The 21,269-nt window shown below is 31.8% G+C and overlaps 1 protein-coding gene, 1 long non-coding RNA gene and 1 pseudogene across 2 annotated transcripts; 2 read left to right on the top strand and 1 right to left on the bottom strand.

Annotated features, from left to right (window-relative positions):
- Positions 1 to 2,775: 2,775 nt before the first annotated feature.
- On the top strand, positions 2,776 to 17,782 carry LOC139496026 (uncharacterized). Its single transcript, XR_011657529.1, has 4 exons — positions 2,776 to 2,853; positions 4,817 to 4,936; positions 15,337 to 15,351; positions 17,587 to 17,782. It is a non-coding gene; the product is annotated as an uncharacterized lncRNA (long non-coding RNA).
- LOC139496015 (uncharacterized) lies at positions 9,113 to 10,942 on the top strand (annotated as a pseudogene).
- On the bottom strand, positions 12,031 to 15,013 carry LOC139496016 (uncharacterized). The gene is made up of 2 exons (XM_071284454.1): positions 14,385 to 15,013; positions 12,031 to 13,932 (listed from the first exon to the last, which is right to left on the bottom strand). Exons 1-2 carry the CDS (start codon positions 14,603 to 14,605, stop codon positions 13,242 to 13,244), a joined length of 912 nt encoding a protein of 303 aa, XP_071140555.1. The 5' UTR covers positions 14,606 to 15,013; the 3' UTR covers positions 12,031 to 13,241.
- Positions 17,783 to 21,269: the final 3,487 nt, after the last annotated feature.

Genomic DNA, 21,269 nt, shown 5'->3' with positions numbered 1-21,269 from the left:
TATAAGTCATTACGCCTGTCGTTCTGCTACAGTCTTTGTGTTAGGAACATACATATTAATCTTCCGTTATTTCTCAATTATTACCAATTCTAACATGACGTGCTTATCCCGCTTTGTAAACAACAGCGTGATACACTTTTTCGATATATCTTTACTGTGAGCAGACTAAGAAATGAATATGTAAATAGCTGCTACAATTTACCTCCTACGTAAACCTATCGTCAATACTATGTGCATCTCGTTGTGATAAAATTGAAACCGAAAAAGAAACAACAGAACTGTTATCAATAATTTATTTTGTGCATGCATAATAAATGATCAGATGTATTTGATCAAAAGAAATAAAATTTCACTAAAAGATCTTGGCGCATTAACATCATGTGAAAACATGACGTCAGACGAATAAATCCTATAAAGCCGAAAGTTATTCCGTTACTTCTTTTCCCAAAATTCGAATAATATAACATACAATTGTTTTGAGGTAGGTGGTGTTAAATTTTCTATTCTCTTGCATCATTCGCACATTCTTGGCTTTCTGCAATTCATCATGGCGACTCGTTCCTAAGTTACGACATGTCAACTGTGGATTTTACAGTAATAGTTGCTAAAAAACAAATGTTTGTTAAAAATTACACACATGTTTTGTAGTGGTTAATTCCGAAATAAGAATTATTTCATGCAAGCTTAAGAGTTATTTGTAATGTGTGCCTTTTATTAAACAAGGGGTATAAAAGAACAGCCATACACAACGCAGTTTAACCTTTAATGCAGTTTTGCAAATAACTGTATATGTCCTATCAAATTTGAAATAATATATTCAAGCTATATATGTCTTATTATTTCACATGGCATTGGCCGTTACATTTGTAATTTAATTCCTCGCTCCAGATTAAATTTGACTAGGTGTTGTGAAACAAATCTATTGCGCACATAAAACCTCATTTTATTTGGAAAAGGGGCATTCCATTACTGCTTAGTAAAATGATTATTTCGTATACCTTCAACTAAGTGGTGAGACTTAAGGTATGCGTAGAAGCTGGATTTTCTTCTCAAATACTTTAAGGGTGAGGGGAGATAATGATTTGATCTTTTTTCGTTATCAAATCTTTTAAGCAGATCCAAAAACATCTACTTGAGTAAACATTTATGTTGTTGTGCGAATTATAAAGTTACCTATGCCCCTTATAGATTCTAAAGCGGTACTCATAAATCTTCATTAAAAGAAAACTTGAGGCTCTAAAGAGCCTGTGTCGCTCACCTTGGTCTATGTGAATATTAAACAAAGGACACAGATGGATTCATGACAAAATTGTGTTTTGGTGATAGTGATGTGTTTGTAGATCTTACTTTACTAAACATTTTTGTTGCTTACAATTATCTGTATCTGTAATGAACTACGTCCAGTTAGTTTCAGTGGGAAATTATTGTGAAAATTTACAAATTTTAAGAAAATTGTTAAAAATTTACTATAAAGGGCAATAACTCTGTAGGAGGTCAATTGACCATTTTGGTCATATTGACTTAATTGTAAATATTACTCAGCTGAACAATATTGCTGTTTACTGTTTATCTCTATCTATAATAATATTCAAGATATTAACCAAAAACAGCAAAATTTCCTTAAAATTAACAATTCAAGGGCAGCAACCTAACAACAGGTTGTCCGATTCATTTGAAAAATTTCAGGGTAGATAGATCTTGACCTGAATAACAATTTTATCCCATGTCAGATTTGCTCTAAATGCTTTGGTTTTTAAGTTATAAGCCAAAACTGCATTTTACCCCTATGTTCTATTTTTAGCCATGGCAGCCATTTTGGATGGTTGGCCAGGTCATCAGACACATTTTTTAAACTAGATACCCCAATGATGATTGTGGCCAAGTTTGGTTAAATTTGGTCCAGTAGTTTCAGAGGAGAAGATTTTTCTAAAAGTTTACTAAGATCTACAAAAATGGTTAAAAATTGACTATAAAGGGCAATAACTCCTAAAGGGGTCAACTGACCATTTCGGTCATGTTGACTTATTTGTAAATCTTACTTTGCTGAACATTATTGCTGTTTACTGTTTATCTCTATCTATAATAATATTCAAGATATTAACCAAAAACAGCAAAATTTCCTTAAAATTACCAATTCAGGGGCAGCAACCTAACAACGGGTTGTCCGATTTGTCTGAAAATTTCAGGGCAGATAGATCTTGACCTGAATAACAATTCAGATTTGCTCTAAATGCTTTGGTTTTTGAGTTATAAGCCAAAAACTGCATTTTACCCCTATGTTCTATGTTTAGCCATGGCGGCCATCTTGGATGGTTGGCCGGGTCGTCGGACACAATTTTTTAACTAGATACCCCAATGATGATTGTGGCCAAGTTTGGTTAAATTTGGCCCAGTAGTTTCAGAGGAGAAGATTTTTGTAAAAGTTAACGACGACAGACGACGGACGACGACGACGACGACGGACGGCGACGGACGCCAAGTGATGAGAAAAGCTGACTTGGCCCTTCGGGCCAGGTGAGCTAAAAAGTACTTTTTGATGTTTTTATTATAATAAGTTAGGCTTAATATTTTCATTCATGCGATCTGGGGAAGAAAATTGTACAGTAAAACGAACAGTAATCATCGTATCTTTAGCAACAAGTATAACGTTTATGTTGTCAACACTGTGTAAACAATACAAGATTTTCCGGTATGTATCCTTAACCTACAGATTGTTATACTAAAGCGTATTACAAATTTACTTTACTTCCTTAACATGTATATATACTTAGTCCTTTTTTTTTACGTTTTTCATAGATATATTCATAAATATGAATACTAAAGTTGCAATATGCGTTTTTGCTTGTCTCATTGGTAGGTTAAAGTTTTATACTTATTCTTATAATTTATTGTCTATTTTAAGCATGCATTTATTATCATGATTTCTTTCGAAATTATTACGACAGAATATTATCATACATTAATAAATGCACTTGAAACGTAAAATTTATGAGCCTTGATGTCATCGGTGTCATATAAGTGAAAAACTTAACTAGCTATAAAACCAGGTTCAATCCACCCTATTGTACATAAGAAAATGCTGTACAAAATTAGAAATATGACAATCGTTATTCGTTCGTATGATGTTTTGAATTTTAATTTGCAAATAGATAAAGGGCTTTCCGTTTTGAATTTTCCTCGGAGTTCAGTATTTTTGTGATTTAACTTTTATGTTTAATAATTACTTATTCTAGTTAATCATATTTAGTGTTGAACGCACCTGCTTTGAGCGTTCGTGCACATTCTAGGTTATATACAGTTCGCCAAAAGTTAAGCACCACCGAAATATAACTGGCAAATTTTGTTTTAACTATTGCAAAAAAAATATTAATATTTGGTGTTATGAATTACCTTTAACATACACTAAAAAAAATCATTACGACCAAAAAGATTGCACTCCGATAAAGCAGTCAAGCAACCTGTTATCAAAGGTAATCTGTGCGTTTATAAATACACTGTTTCTCCAGGTGGTCGTGTTAGTGTTCGTACATTGGTCCGTCGACTTTATAGAGACAAACGAAGAGCACGTCGTGGTGTATAGAGACCTGTATCTTTAAGCAGGCACTCTACCGTAAGGTTTAAATGGGATAATGAACATCTATGCTTGAACATAAGAACCTGACAAAACACTCATTGGTCAGATGGGAGTCAGTTTCCTTTACTGCCTGAAGACGCCATTATACGAATTTCGCAGGGGAAAAAACGGCCTATGACCGAAAACAATGTTTGCACAAGGACTGCATGCATTGCTGGTTGTGTTCCATTACGGGGTTGCTTCTTATACCGTTATAAGCTGGGTATGCATATTCTGCAGGGTAACATAAACGGAAAGACATACAGAGATTTGGTGCCTTAACACATTGTAGTCCGTCATTTTAGTAATCCCCCAATTGCGTCATTATTGTCAAGACACTTGTACCTGCATGGCAACGCTATACCACGCAGGGCTAGAATTTCAACCGAGTCCAAAGAGCAACCAGCCATTTACACTTATTTTTGGCCTTCCTTGACTCCATGCATAAACCCTATCAAACATGTCTGAGATGCCATTGTCGGAAATCTCAATCGCAGAGATTCACCTTTACAAAAGTTTGTCGATTTAAAAGTGGCATTTGTTGATTTCCTCAACTAAAGTTTTGAAAGCTTGTATCGAGAAAGATACGTCGTGTTATGAAACTGTACCGGAAATGAGGTTGTTACACATGCTATTGACTCAAATATTGACATTAAATTTGCCAAACATACTAAAGATTATGTGTAGAAAATTTTAATGATATTGGGTGATTAATTGTTGTAATAAAAATAAAACAAAAGTGAAACTTAAATTCCATTTCTTAATTGTGGACTTTACACTATTTCTATGAACGAAAAACCTACATGCATAGAACCTTCATAAGTGACCAAAATTATATTTGTGGTTTGTTTATGGTATACATTAGCAAAATTGCTATATGATTGTTTTCAATTTTTCGAGGAACAATTGATTTTTTAAACTTGGAAAAAAATCGATGCAATAAAAGTAGGTGATGATTAACTTTTGGCGGACTGTATATATGTTCCCTTCCAATGTATTATGTATCGTGATTTACCTCAACACGTTAAATATCGTTGATATCAAAGCAATTAGGTGAAAAAAGGAAGAAATGATAACAAGGGTATATCAAACGAGATGTTCAGATATGTACCAAATATGAAGTTATAATATGGCATTAAACAATGCAAATGGCAAAGCAACTTGTAACTAGCATGCATCTGATTAAATATTTTTCAATTTCAGTATCCACCTTCGGTGAGTCTTGTAGATACGTGCATAATTGTCGTTACACAAGGTGTGTTAACCGGACAAGGATCAATTGTATCAAAAACTTGTGTACTTGTGTATATTTGACCAACACTAGTATGTATGTTAAGATTATACTTTCCTGAAGTAAACACACATTAACATGACGATAATTATCATTTATAATCATTTTAAGTACTTTTGTTATTATCTCAACGAGACTCATTTTTGAACAGTTTTAAAACAACAATTTGATTAATGATTTCATCCATAATAATAAATTAGATTAAAACCTGGTTTTATATCAAGTTAAACGTTTTTAACAGGACATTTCAAATTCATAAGTTGTTAAATCTTTTTTAATTGTCATACAAGTGAGAGATTTAAGCAGCTTCAAAACCAGGTTTCATTTACAATTACGCATGAAAATACCAGTACAAGGTTATGAATTTAACAGTGTTTTATTTTATTGATTTGATGTGTTCGATCTCTTGTAATTATATTTGTTAAGGGACTTCGTGTATTGCAATTTCCTTGAAGATTGGTATTTTTTTTTACTTTTGAAGACGATTAAAAGGAATATCGTTTAGTTTCTAAGGAAACTTAATGTTTTTGCAATAAGAACACGAACAAATAGTACAACTGCTGTTTTACTTAATTTGTTGATGTTTGTTGCTCTGTTTATATTAATTCAAGCCCTTTCGAATACTGTTTTGAAATGGTTGTACATTTATAACAGAACTGAAAAAGCAGATATTACAGAATAGAAATGTTCTCTCATATATATAAGTAACATTTGCACCTTATCTCTTGTATACACAACACTTAAAATGCTTTGTTAATAAATGGCTTCTGAAACAATATATAAGATAATTCAATCGAGGATTACAAGGAAAATGCTTTTTAAAGATACTACATGAATAAACTTGAGGACTTCAAATATCTGACAAAAAGTATAAAACCAGGTTTAATCCACTATTTTCTACAAATGGAATTACCTGTTCCAAGTTTATTTTTTCCATTTAATGTTTATTTTGACAACTTAATTGATATTTGAATTGGTTTAAACTATTCAACGTAACATTGCAATCAACTTGGTATAATAATTATGAAATACTATATTGTTTTCAGGTAGCAATCAATGTATATGTAGTGTAAATCAATGTGTATTTCCCTTTGTTGCGAGATATATGAAGATTTGTTTACCCTCCTAAAGTCATGTCTCCCAATTGAACTTTGCCTAATAACTTCCACCTTCACGGGAAATAATGGTATAATATACACCTTTTGTAATAGTTAAAGAATAAAAATGTAAATGCAAATGACTTAAATTATACATAGTGAAAATAGAATCTAAAAGACAATAATACAAAAATATGTCAAATAAATCAGATTTTCAGAAAAGGAGAAAAAAGAAAAAAGTTTGGTATGATGATGAATGTGAAGTTAAGTACAGACATGTGAAACAATTGGCAAGGCATTTAAGTAATAATCCTTGGGACAAAAATTTGAGACAAAAAGTTGCTTTAAATAAAAAGGAATTTAACAAATTAACCAGAAAAAAACATAGACTTTTTAAAAATAAATTATTAAAAAATATTTTAGAATCTGAAGACAAGAATCCTTCACAATTTTGGAAGTCAGTTAATCAATTAAAAGAAAAAGCAAGTAATGACCCCAGTTGTAATATATCCCCAAAGGAATGGTTGAATTATTTTAATAAATTAATGAATATAGATCATATAAATAGTTATGAAAATGAAGATACTCACACATCTTCTTATAAAAATCAAAACATTGAAATTTTAAATTCTGAGGTTACAACTGAGGAGGTACAGAAGGCAGCAAAGAAGCTGAAGTTTGGAAAGGCAAGTAGGCCTGATGGTATATTGAATGAAATGTGTAAAATTACATGTACATTTGTACTATTAATCCTAAGGTGTTTGTCTGTTTTTTCATTGCTATATCAAAATGTGAAACCTACCCTGATTTATGGAGAGAAAATTTTATAAAACCAATCATCAAGGGAGGTTGTTTCAATAACCCCTCTAATTATAGAGGAGTTGCATTATATAGTTGTTTTAGAACATTTTTTACTAAAATATTGTCAAACAGGTTGGATGATTTTCTCGAGGAAAATAATATTGTTTGTAGTGAACAAATTGGATTTAAAAAACACTGTAGAACTAGTGATCATATTAAAACCTTAAAATGTCTTATTGATAAGACCTTCAAGCTATCTAAATCATTGTATGTCTGTTTTATTGATTTTAAGAAGGCTTTTGATACAGTTAATAGAGAAGCATTATTGTATAAATTGTCAGGTTATAATTGATCAGGCTGTTTTTTTTAATATTTTGAAAAATATGTATGTTGAAGTTAAATACTCAATTAAGTTTACAGAAGGCGAAACAACGTCATTTTCATCAAAAGTGGGAGTAAAACAAGGCTGTTTTTAAGTCCAACTCTTTTTCCTTATATGTAAATGACATGGTTAATATATTTGACAACACATGTGACCCTACTATAATAAATAATGTAAATTTATCTTGTCTTATGTATGCAGATGATATTGTTTTGATATCAGAATCTGCAAATGGTTTGCAAAATTGTTTAAGTAAGTTATCAAATTATTGTGTTACATGGAATTTATCAGTAAATATAGACAAATCTAAGGTTATTATTTTCAATAAATCTGGGATAGTAATTAAAAAACACAATTTTAAGTACAAAGATTATGTATTAGAAATTACACCAGAATACAAATATCTTGGAGTATTATTTAAACCTTCAGGTAGCTTTACCAAGGCAAATGAATACTTATGTAAAAAAGCAAGGAAAGCATCATTTTGCATTTGAAAAACTTTGCATTCAGACAAATTAAATATATTACCAAATCTTAAATTATTTGATTGATGTGTTAAACCTATACTTTTTTAATGTAGTGAAGTTTTATGTTTAGATACTTTGTTGAAAAATAATGTTTCCATGTAGTCTAGATATTTTTTATATCAACCTGTTAAAGTACAAATTAAATTTGCTAAATATGTCTTAGGAGTTTACAAAACTGCTTCAAATTTAGCAGTTTTGGGAGAATTGGGTATGATCCCATGCTCTGTTGATGCTACTAAACTTTGTGTAGGTTAATGGCATCATATAGTCTATTCAAATCCAGATAGCTTAATAAATAAAATTTATTCATCAAACCTTAATAATAAGTCAGACTGGTATAGAATTAAAATGAAATTGTTATTTGAAAAAGTGGGATTTGACCATGTCTGGGAAAATCAAAATTCATTTAGTAAAAATCGTTTGACTGTTTCTATATATAAAAAATTGAAAAATGATTTCATAAAATTTTGGGACCATTCTATTTCAAAAAATATTATTGATAAAAGAGGAAATAAATTAAGAACTTACAAGGATTTGAAAAAGAAATTTGAGATGGAAGACTTTTTAAAATTAGATATAGACAGAGCTGATATTTCAAACTTTGTGAGAATTGGAATAAGTAATAGTATCCTTATGATTGAAAAGGGCAGACACAGAAAGATTGATTTAGAAAACAGAATATGCCCTCTATGTAAATTTGAAGTTGAGGATGAATTACACTTCACCATAAAATGACCAAACTCAATGAGTTGAGAATCTATTTTTTTCAGAATATTTCAGATATTTTACCATCTTTCAATAATCTTTCGGACATAGAAAAATTTCACCTCATATTTCGAAGTAATGATTATGATGTCAGTAAATGTTGCATTAAAGGTATGAGTGAGATGTACAAGTTCAGACGTTCACTAACTTAGGCTATTTTACGTTATTTAGTATATAAATTGTATAACTATGATGTAAAACTGTACCTTCTCAGTCAAATAGATAGATAAGAAAGAAAATATATATTACCATTTTATGTACATATTCCCCGTTTGCGGTTTCGGTAGTTATCGTTCGTTGTCGGAGTTGTCTTTCTTGTTATCAGGTGTCAAACCATTTCCGGTAGAATAAAAAAATGGGGAAACCTAACTATTGTGCCATCAAAGACTGTCACAATAAGTCAGGAAAGGGAGATTTGGTAGAACAATAAAACTACATAAATTACCAAAAGAAGGAATTGTACGATCGGCATGGCTACGTGCAATTAGTCGGAAAGACTTTAAACCATCAACGTACACCCCAGTCTGTTCAGATCATTTTCCGAGAGGAGAAGGACGTACATCCGTTCATAAAGTACCAAGTCTTCACCTCCCACAAAAAGTGGTCAAAGAGGGAAAAGTAAGGAACACAAAAAAACAGTCTATCCACAAGTATTTCGGAAACAGAGTCAATATTACAACCATCCATTTCACACTCCGAGTCGGACCAGCCTAAGCCTTGTTGTTCTATAGATGTGATTGAGCAAACTCATTCGTAAGTTGTAAATGACAAAAAATAATGTCTCTTTTTACAGACTGAGATAAATGTATGGAACTCATACCAATTTCTTATTTATAATTTTATATATTACTCTGAACCTTTTTGTACAAAACCTATCCAATGACTCCATTGTTAAGCATCAATCAATGGTATACATGTCCATAAAACAAACCATGCATCTAGTTGATCATGCATAAAATGTATGTCAAAAGTGACCGTGTCAACAAATTATAGATTAATAGTGTACTATTGCACTAGTCTACCCAAGACTAGAGTGTGGCACTGGTACAAAAATCACTGCTTATACATGTTATATAATACAATAAATGTTTTTCTAGTAACTGTAATATACACCTGAACACACAATTTATCCAATGTGCATTAAATGTAGGTCTTGTGTGTATCTGAGATATCCACATACAGACACAATTTAAAAAAAAATGGGACATACATGTACATGAACTTTAAGGGTCAATCTATTCAACATCTTCCTCTCTGCTGATTGAGGATAAAAATTAATTGAACAAAAATACATATCACATACAAAATATTGGTTCATCCATATTCTTGTTTTAATATATTCAATTTAATAAATTGTATTGAATATTTCAGGTACTCTAAAACTCCAATGAGGACACTTTGTGAATCTGGAACAGAAAGTGAGAATGTGCCATTATCAACAGTTTCATGTACAAAAAATGACAAAATCACTCATCCCAATACACCACCTGCTGAATTATCTGTTCAAGTCACAAGACCAGAAATTATAATAGATGATATAGCTTCATCAGATGAGGAGGTACTTTTTTATACAGGTTTACCATGCTACCAGGCATTTAAAGCTTTGTTCGATACTCTCATTGCTGCAGGGGCTGATCGAATGAATGTGGATGACGAGATATTGATGCAAGAAAAATCGTATAGGAAGTTACGGTTGATTGACGATTTTTTTTATTGTAATGATGAGACTACGTTTAGGTTTATTGTTAAATGACTTGCAATATAGATTTAAGATTTCAACAGGAAGAGTTTCCAGAATTTTTAATTCCTGGATAAGCCTAATGGCAACATGCCTTAAATCAATCGTGTTCTTGCCACCTCTCCAAACACTTCAACAGAAAGTACCTGATTGCTTTAAAAACTTTAGTGATACAAGAATTGTTCTCGACTGTACAGAAATATTTATAGAAACTCCTTCAGCATTACAAAATAAATCACTGACTTATTCCAGCTACAAATCCCATAATACTTTTAAATCACTAGTTGGTGTAAGCATGACAGGAGCTGTTGTTTTCTTATCAAATTTATGGGGAGGCTCAGCATCTGATGTGCATATTACAAGAAACTGTGGCCTTCTTGAACTTTTAGAAGAAGGTGATGCTGTAATGGTGGACAAGGGTTTCATTCAAATACAGTCAGATTTAAAAAAAAGGAGTTAAATTGTATTGTCCACCATTCATGTTCGCTAAAAGGAATCAGTTTTCGAAATCTGAAGTTGAATGTACAAGGAGGATAGCGTCTGCCAGAATTCATGTGGAGCGAAAAATGGAGCAGATCAAGAACTTTCGCATCTTACAAGGAATATTACCCATCAGTTTGAGTTCAAAGGCTGACGCCATATTTTTTGTGTGTTCTGCTTTAACTAATTTATTGCCTCCCCTTGTGAAATGATTGCATGCAATAGGAATTAAAAAATGTTATGCCAATTTTTACAAGCACTTGCTTTTTATAATGCCTTTATTCATTGTTGAAGGCATTCTCTCAATGAAATTTTGTATTTAGGTGCTTTTGGTCCATTGTCTCATGGAAATATATTTAAATAAAATGAAGCCTATGGTAAATGTATACATGGTATAGGAAACAAAGTCCCAAACAATCCATCATAGTAATCATAGATAAAAGCAAAGGATTGCAATGCTTATTGTTGTTCATCATCTAAAGATAACAATTATTCAAGATGGAGTATGAGTGCCAATGAATAAACTATCTATCGAATTTATACAATGTTGTTAATGTAAGTCATAGTTCAGTCTTCAACACAAACATTGGCTCACCTAACAGTAGGCTATAAAATTACCAGTGTGATTATGCAGTATGGGCTTTGCTCATTGTTGAAGGTGGTACAGTGACCAATAGTGGTTAATTTCTGTTATTTGGTCTCTTGTGAAGAGTTGTCTCATTGGCAATCACACCAAATCTTTTTTTATATTTTTATATGAAACGATTAAAATTGGAAAATTAACTGCCACAACTGCCTAATTTAGGTCAAAATACAACTGCAACTGAACAACAGGCTTAGACTACATGGAATAAGAACAGGAACAAGATGCAGCAGGGTTTAATATTTCAAAGTCTTAAACAAACCTTCCTTGACTTAGCCAGGAGTGTACATAATGGACACACATGTTAACCAAAAAATTACAATGAAGAATAAGTCATATATTAAGTAAGACTTTCTCAATTAGAAAATAATGCACACCTCATAGCAAGTTCAAGGTGACTTTTAGTGTCTGGTCTTCTCTATATATATAGGTTTTGTTGAATTGTAGACATTTATTCTGCGATACATGTATCACAATATTTCACATGTACAGGATTGACCAGAAGTGACATCATTGTTCATTGGTGAAGACTACTAGGTGTACTTTGAATGATAATGTGTATTTTGTTGTGTTGTCAGATAATTGTGGGGTCTCATGGACATTCATTCACATCTCAGTTTTTATAACTTTGCAAGTATACCAACACTGCATTGGAATGGGAATATACAATGTAAATAATAATAAAGGCAATCAAATGTCAGAAAATAATTTTATGTCATTTACCGACGAAACATAATTTGATTTAATTCAATATAAAAAAAATGTAGAAATATAATCTCAACAAATAAAATTTCAACGAACATGACAAACAACAAAAATAATATGAATTATATATATATTAATAACAAGAAAAAAAATGAAGACTGCTTATTCACACTTGTATCAACAAATTTATATATATATATGTAAACAAAATAACAAAAAGCACCTGAACATTACTTAAGCTGAGATCATAAACATGACTAGTTACATGTACATGTAGGAATGAAATAGAGTACAAATTGGTATGGTTTTGACAAGAAATGTATCTTCCAGGCTTAACCTTCATTTTATCAAAAAATATTTATTAATATTTTTTTTTATTTTTTTCTAGAAATTATTTCTATAAGAATGTATGTTATTTTGATATTCTGCAATAACTCAAAATGGATAGACTGTCATGACTCTAATGAAAATAAGACCAAATAAAATTTATTAAGACTGTCATTTGCTTACCACTAGAACTTTATTATGTATTTATAATACACATTTATTGATTCAAATTATCATTTTGGCACTGAGAAAACAGGAGGAGAAGGGAATGAGGATTTAGAACTTCAATTTTATTAAGCCTTACTACATTTTACTTCTTATACATTTGTTATACATTTTACTAAGAATTGTCACTCAAATCAATCATCAACAGACTGAAGACTTTGGCTACATGATACAATATGTGGAACCATATTCTCTTTATAGAATTCAATAAGCTTTTGTTCCATATTCTCCCAATACAATTTGTCAAATTTTACTTCAACTGTGAGAAAATCATTCAAAAGGTAAATTACCAAATCACAATTCTCATATTTACAAATTCCCATTTGTCCTTGTATTTGAGAAAAATACTTGTGGGATTTTTTCAGTTGCATATTGTTTTGTTCATCAATTTCAAGGAAAAAATCTTTGCTTGCACATGCCTCTCTGATTGTTTTCATTCTCCATTTCCATGGACATTTTATCTCTAGTACACACTTTTCCTCACCAAGCTTTGTGCACTTTTTAACAAGTCCATCAGGACTAGCACCAAGAAATCCAAATTTGTCACATAAGAATATACCACATTCTTTTACAAATATTTTTTCACCATATTTTAATCTTCTGTGAGCAATATATTTTTTTCTTGCTATCGGTTCATGCTTTCGTCCTTAAATTAATGGTGCCACATTGATTACCTTAGCCGACTTAGAAAAAGATTGCACTAATTTATCGACATCTGCTTTTTTGCGTGAAACAATAGAGTGAAAATTTGAACTTGTTATTCCAAATTTTCTGGTATCAAACCAAAGTTGATTTTCAGATTGACCTAATGTTCTTTTTTCTATCTCATCAATTACTGTCTGGGGAATATTCACAAATTTGTCGAGCAGTATGGTCTCATTTATTGCTGGTTCTTTTTGAACAATTGACATAATGTCTATGTAGCTGTCAGATTCAAAATGTAAATATTCAGAGGTCTCAACTTCTTCAAAATTAACTACATTTATGTCACTATTAATGTCATAAACTTCACAACTTGGGGCAACTAAATCAAAAATTGCTGGAGAATAATTCAAATTTCCTAATTTAGCTGTTAATAGTGATACAAAATCCTGACCTTGGTCAGTAATGGAATTTTTCACAGTAAATTTATTTTTCTTCTCATTTGCACATGGTTCATTTCCACCATATTTTAACTTTTTGAAAGATATGTTTAGCACTTCTTGAGGATCTTTTTTCCTTTTACCTCCCTTATTCCAATTACATGGTTTTGAAGTACATGCAGTATTTTCTTTTTCCTGTGCACATGCCTCAAGCTTGAAGAGAAGACCTGCGATATGGGTACATCCTTCACCTAGACTGAAAATAGAAATCAGAGTTATTGTTCATTTAAGAAGAAATGACAAGGGCAGTTAAGAGTCAGTAAAATCACAAACTGGTTTGAAGTTGAACAATAATGGTTTAAACCACCAGCAAGCGAAACTTTAACAACATTGTGTTTTGAATGGAAAGTTGTCTCATTGGCACTCATACCACATTTTCTTATTTATATTATAATTTTTTGAGTGCGCCAGACCATAAGGATAATGTGATCAACATTATAGTCTTCACTTGCGTCCTTAGTCTGCCGGCATAAAACGTGTTTACAAAAGCCACTTGGCCATATAAAACCAAACATAGCATTGAAAGTCATGTAGGTTACATGTAAATGAAGGCAAATTTGAATTATGGAGACAGGGATGGTTTTAGATAAAAAAAAGTCTTGTGTTGAACACTTATAATGAAAGTGTTAAATAAAAAAACACACATACCCAGCTGGACAACTACAGTTGGCTTTGAAAACTACAACAGGTGTTTTCTTTGAAATTAAAATCCATTGTTGATATGGTCCCTGTTGTTTCATGGAAGGGTAACACTTTGATCTGATGTAACAACTTTCACAATCATCATCAATACTGTTTATCATTAAGTCATGAACATAGTTCTCTTTAAAAAAGTTATATCCACGGATGAACTGGCGATAGCATAACATTTGCTCATTGTCTCCAGTTCTGTGACTGCTCTGAATGAGAAAGGATTCCACATCCTGATGGGAAACAAGTGGCAGCAAAGATAGATCACTAGTCCACCCAGAGTTTAGTTCATTATAAGGGGGAATATCAACATTGTCATTAGTGAAAGAGTGTTGAGAAACAAGAACTGTCGACAGTGACGCAGTCACGCCATTGTTTGTTTGATTAGTTTCAAAGGCTCTTCGTGCAAGTTCGTCTTTATTCCCAGATATCTTTGCACTGCTTGATCGCAGGAATAGCACTAAATCACTTTTCTTTACAGTTAAAAAGTCCTCGACAGTAGTTTTATCATTTATGTCTTATATTTTCATTAGTTTACTGATTGTTTACACTCGTTACGGAAGAGAAGGAAGTGTAGTCACCTTCACGCAAGAAAGACAACTCCGATAACGACCGATAACTCTGTATATCGAAAGTCGGGAATAATTGATTGTAATGATTACTGTTTGTTTGTTCTTTGTGTATGTGTTGATGACAATCCAGATTTTGGATTTTTATATCAATAAAATCTTAAATCTTAAATCTTAATACAAGACCCAAGTGAGATAATAAAAAAGAAAGAAAGAGGAAATGCAGTAAGTTACTCTTCCAAAAGAAGGGGCAATTAAACATAATAGTTTGAAACCATAAGCATATGTAAATATTATATATATAACCCTTGTATTTTAAGGTTTACCTTTTTTCTTTGCAGCACCATGGTGGGAATGTAAGTATAGAGCCATTTTGAGTCAATGACGAACTTTCCTATACTTTCCTATTGTTTATGTTAAATGATCTCGTTTGAAAAAAAGACAAATATAGTTGTAACGTAAAAATATTTAGTCTTAAATTTGTGAACAAATCGTATTAATGGTAATTTTCTTGTCCTATTTCTTTTCTTTGATTCTTTTCTTGTCAAAAACTTCTTAACATTTATCATGTTTATTGAAAGGAATCGTTTATGAACTTTAAAACTACAAGATAAAATTGAGAATGGAAATGGGGAATGTTTCAAAGAGACAACAACCCGACCAAATAAAAAAACAACAGCAGAAGGTCACCAACAGGTCTTCAATGTAGCGAGAAATTCCCGCACCCGGAGGCGTCCTTCAGCTGGCCCCTAAACAAATATATACTAGTTCAGTGATAATGAACGCCATACTAATTTCCATATTGTACACAGGAAACTAAAATTAAAATAATACAAGACTAACAAAGGCCAGAGGCTCCTGACTTGGGACAGGCGCAAAAATGCGGCGGGGTTAAACATGTTTGTGAGATCTCAACCCCCCCCCCTTTTACCTCTAAACAATGTAGAAAAGTAAACGCATAACAATACGCACATTAACATTCAGTTCAAGAGAAGTCCGAGTCTGATGTCAGTAGATGTAACCAAAGAAAATAAACAAAATGACAATAATACATAAATAACAACAGACTACTAGCAGTTAACTGACATGCCAGCTCCAGACTTCAATTAAACTGACTGAAAGATTATGATTTCATCATATGAAGATCAGGCACAATCCTTCCCGTTAGGGGTTTAGTATCATGCCATCATAACATATATGAGAAGAACATAACCCGTGTCATGCCAACAACTGTTTTTAGAATAAATGTGTTTAGTTCCGACGCAAAGACCTTATCAGTGACTCAATATTAACGCCAACATATGCAATCTTTAATGACTTGACAACAGTATCGTAATTATATCTCTCTTAATAAGTCCATTCAAAGGTTTTCTAAGTTTCTGAGGTGAATACTGACACCTTTGTGCTTTATAAAGAATATTTCCATAAAAAATTGGATGTGAAATACCTGAACGTATAAGAACATATTTTTATATCGTTAATTAATGGGAGGAGTGACACTGTGCACTCTTTCCAAATCCCCATTTATTCGTTAATTGTCTCTAATTCCATTCTTTTACCAACATCTCTTATTTGTTACCTTTATATCCAACATTCTATTAGCGTGTCATTTCACCATAAACTTAATCAAGGATATGTAAATTCGAAATCTCTTTGAATTGTAAGTAAATTGCAACATATATCAATATCATTGGCAATTTAATATTATTTCAAAGGAGCATACTACCTTGTAGTTTTCGATAGTTGTTTCGGTCACAGATGGTTGACTTCTGCATTTACAGGACACTGTTTTGAGGCCACCGTAATCAACTCTTTATTATTATCTATATTTGTTTCCGATGTGTATCATTTATGTGTTCAGTTTATTGACTAATTTTGATAGATCCTGACATCAATTTGCCACTTGTCTGTGGAATCAAGTGGTACTTTAGAAGCAAATATTAATAAAGTCAGTACAATTACACGTAATGTTTGAATAAATTAGGGATAGTTTAATAATAAGTACAAGGAACTTGAACATAGCAGCAATCAACACTTACTTGAATAGAAAAATGAAAATCTAACAAAATTTGCAATTAGAAGAAAACATGGTATAGCAAGCAAAGGGAGTTACATCTGTTGCTTTCATTCTGACGGTCAATTAAATAAAGACAACAATAGTATACCACTTTTCAAAAGTCATAAATAAGATTGAAGAGAAAATAGATCATAGTTATAAACTAAAACTGAGGGAACACACCAACTATAAGAGGAAAACAACGAAACAACATAATTAAAATTGAGAAAGGGAATGGGAAAGCGACAAAAACCCGACCATAGAGCAGACAACAGCAGAAAGCCACCAATGGGTCTTAAAACGCTGAAGTGCAACACGACCAAACGACATACAACACACACAGAAACGAACATGTTCGAATCCGGTATTTCTATTTAAAAGTTTACCTACATCATATGGTTTTTGCTCATCGATGAAAGCCGTACGATGACCTATAGTTGTTAATTTCTGGGTCATTTTGTTTCTATTGTGGAGTTGTATCATTGGCAATAAACCAATATATTGGTAATATATCGATATTTATTCTATTTTTTAGCATGTACAACAGACAGCGAATGCGAGACATTGATTATTTGCCAGGAGGGACAAACATCTTGTAAAAATGGACGCTGTTTTTGTAACAGTCATTAGATATGCAATAGAAAAAAAAAATGAATTCACCAGATTAGTTTAACAAGAGATGACAATCTTTGCAGAAAGAAAATAACATATATTAAATAATACCAAATGCATTCTGTGCTCTCTTTTTCTTTATATCATTGAATAAAATGCGAGAAAATCGCCTTCAAGTCAAAGAAAACTAAAGACTAAACAATGCGAACCGAACCAAAAAGTTTGGGTGATCTTCGGTGCTCCGAAAAGGTAAGCAGATCCTGCTCCACATATGGCACCCATCATGTTGCTCATGTTATTACAAACCCGATAAATAGTATAATTAGGTAACTTTCGTGAAAAGGGAACTGGATTGGAGTTACGACATAAGGAACATAACGTAAATTGGGTTATAGTGGTTGTAGTTTTATTATGGTTTATTTGGTGCTCCCAAACACTAAAATTTAAAACGCCAAATCGCGAACCGGTATAACAGTATCGTAATGTTAATTGTCAGTGACAAAAATTAATGTTATTATATCTTCTGTATATTTCCAACAATTATATGCATATCCAATTTTGAAAAAAACATAAATGGTTTTTTTTTTACTAAATTGTCAATTTTCTGAAATTGTAAAAAAACCCAACATAGACAATTACTGATAAGACGATTTTTTTAAAAATAAATATATTAACATTACTTGTTATCCCTTATATTCAATAAATAAACAAGTATTCCCAAAGGCATAAGGAGTAAAAATTAAATCAATGATGATCATTAGATTGACATGAACTGCAATACAGATGATTTTACAATTTATTTCATATGATATTTGTTAAAAACAAATAATTTATTTCAAAAAGTGATTTTAATGTTAATTATTTTCAATTTCATCCGTATCCGATTCTATATCATTTATCATGTTTTGAGTTTGAGACAATCAATGTTATTTTGCCAATAAACGGGGAAATTAGAATAAGCTTTATCACTACTGTTGCTCCAAATAAAAACATCTCAATTTAACTAAGCACAAAAAAGTACACACACCAAAAAAAAAAAAAAACAAAAAAAAACACACGACTTTCAAGAGGAAACAGCCAAAATATTCCGCCGCAAATATTTTTCAATTGACGGTTTACAATATAATTTTTGAAACGAACATTCATAACGTTCAACCAACTAGTGATGGCGTCAGTAACATTCAAGAAGGAATGATTTACACTTCACCAATTGGAACTCTTGGTTTAATAGCTTCCTTTTAAGCAGCAATCCTTTATCAAGAAATAATAAGGCAGTACAATCTAGGGAATATTGTATCAGTTAGGAAATATGTACTCCTTATGTAAGCGTTGCTGTAATGTTGCTACATATGAAAAGAAAGTTCACAATTGCGATCTTTAATCATCTCTTTTGTCGTAAAGTTTTGTTTCAACCGATCCTCATTGTCAATTTCTAAATGTTAGTTAAGATATGAGACAGACATAACTGTATCTGTTGTATCTATATCTCTATTTTGATTGAAAAGATGCGTTCAACATAGTCACCAGATTTTGAATTATTTAGTGAGAGAACATCATCTGTATAACAGAAAATAAATAAAGGCAACAGTATCATACCGCTGTTTGAAGTTATATATGTATATTAGAGTATATTGCTCACTTCTTTTGATTTATTCCATAAGGGGTTTCTGTATAAAATCAGTCTCATAAGAATAAAGGGACAAGTTGACAAGAGTAGAGGCACAATTGGTTTTTATATGAATACCGACTGTATAATGAAAAACACGTCCTCCAAACGTAACAAATATGTTGTCCATCAAGACATCAAGCATCTTGACAATGTCAGTTTAAGAGAATTGTTTGTTTGAATCAGGTTTATTTTTTTACATAGTAAAATTTCTCCAACCCTTAGACATGATACGTTTATCTACGTTGATTATTCTTTTTTTATGAAATAAAGCAATACCAACTCTTTTAATAATATTAGTTTAAAATGGGGAATACTTGTTGATTGAGGGCTTCGGCTCACAAGGAATGTATAAAACGAAGAGGTTCAAGAGGTACAATTCAAATTATCCCTTCGTATCCCGAATTATACTATTTAAGGGTTTTGATAACGTGAGCAACATGACGGGTGCCACATATGGAGCAGGATCTGATTACATTTCTGGAGCACCTGAAATTATCCCCAGTTATTGGTGGGGTGCTTGTTGCTTCATATTTTTTTTTTCTTTATTGTGTTTTGTTTGTCTTTTACTTTTTTTTAGTCATGATGTTGTCAGTTTATTTTCGATCTATGAGTGTAATTATGTCTCCTGGTTAATTTATGATAAGTTGTGTGACAATTTTACGTTACGAATATGCTGCAATATCCCGAAATATATTTCATAGTTGGTAAGTGATAATCTATTTGCATGGTAATGAATGTTCTAAGCTTTTATTTGTTATAACATTGTGGAGGAATTAAAAAGGAAGGCATGCTACTTATATACACGTGTTTTCATTATCCACAACTTTCTTTTTCGAGCAAATAATGAACATAGCTGATGAATAAATGAAAACAGTAAAATTCTTTTCAATTTTGTTAAATCAACAATTACATCAAATTTCATTTTAGTGCTTTTGTAACCATTTTTGAGTAGATGTGTCTAGACCAGTGCAATATTACTTATTCACAATCATCAGTTTATTATGTAACAAAGCCGACAAACTGTTTGTTGATGTTTCCGAGATGCAACTTAATTCTTCACTTTAAACTTTATATTGCTCCATTCTAATTTTACATGTTTTACATCTAATTTATGTTTCTCAGTTACCACACTATCCATTCCCAAGTTAACACGGTTCAAACTTCGCATTTCCTACCCTTTACTTGACATTTCTAACTCCCAAAGAAGAGTCAACTCTGAAGTGAAAAATATCAACTTGGGAATGAATTGATCTACTTTAGAGTGTCAACTTTGGAGTGAAATCTCAACTTGAAAGTGCGAAATGTCACATTAGAACTGAGAAATGTCCAGATGTATGTACAAAATATCTTTATTCATGTCACCTAAACTCACCAAAATCTTATGTTAGTTCTTGTGTACTATTATTTGTTTGTTTGTCTTTTTCGTTTTTATACATGGTGTTGTCAGGTTTTTTTTCGATTTATGGGTTTGACTGTTCCTCTGGTATCTTTCAACCCTCTTTTATAAATTTATCATCCTTGCATATCTTATGTATTTCATTACACTTTAAATACTCTTATATGCAAAAAAAACCTAAAAGTTTATTTTATCCTTGATGTGCTGAACCAAAACATTATATTTTGGTACGTACTAGTCAACGACACATCCACAGTGATTACGGTATCGCTGAGAACCATTTACGGCAACATTTCTAATTGCATTTTCATTGGACGATTGAACTAACTGTGAAAAGTGAACTCGGACTGTAGGGGCTTCTTCTTCGCTGGACTGATTTTGTTCAGAATCGGTTTCACGCATGCATCCTTTATATCATAAACGCCATTAGTTTGGTCATTCAGGGTAGACAAACAAGTACTTCTTCAATTTTTGACGATTAAAAATTGGTATGACTATTTTATAAGTGTCTTGTCTTTGCTGTTTAGCACTATCTTTAGGC

The sequence above is a fragment of the Mytilus edulis genome, chromosome 11, assembly GCF_963676685.1.
Source record: "Mytilus edulis chromosome 11, xbMytEdul2.2, whole genome shotgun sequence".
NCBI lineage: Eukaryota > Metazoa > Mollusca > Bivalvia > Mytilida > Mytilidae > Mytilus > Mytilus edulis.
Note: the sequence above shows the minus strand (reverse complement) of the source record. Positions and strands in the feature narration are given on the sequence as shown.

Coding starts and splice junctions, on each gene's coding strand:
- LOC139496016 (XM_071284454.1), bottom strand. CDS start 14,605: ATGTTATGCTATCGCCAGTTCATCCGTGGATATAACTTTTTTAAAGAG. Junction 13,933..14,384: donor AACTGTAGTTGTCCAGCTGG/GTATGTGTGTTT, acceptor TTCTATTTTCAG/TCTAGGTGAAGGATGTACCC.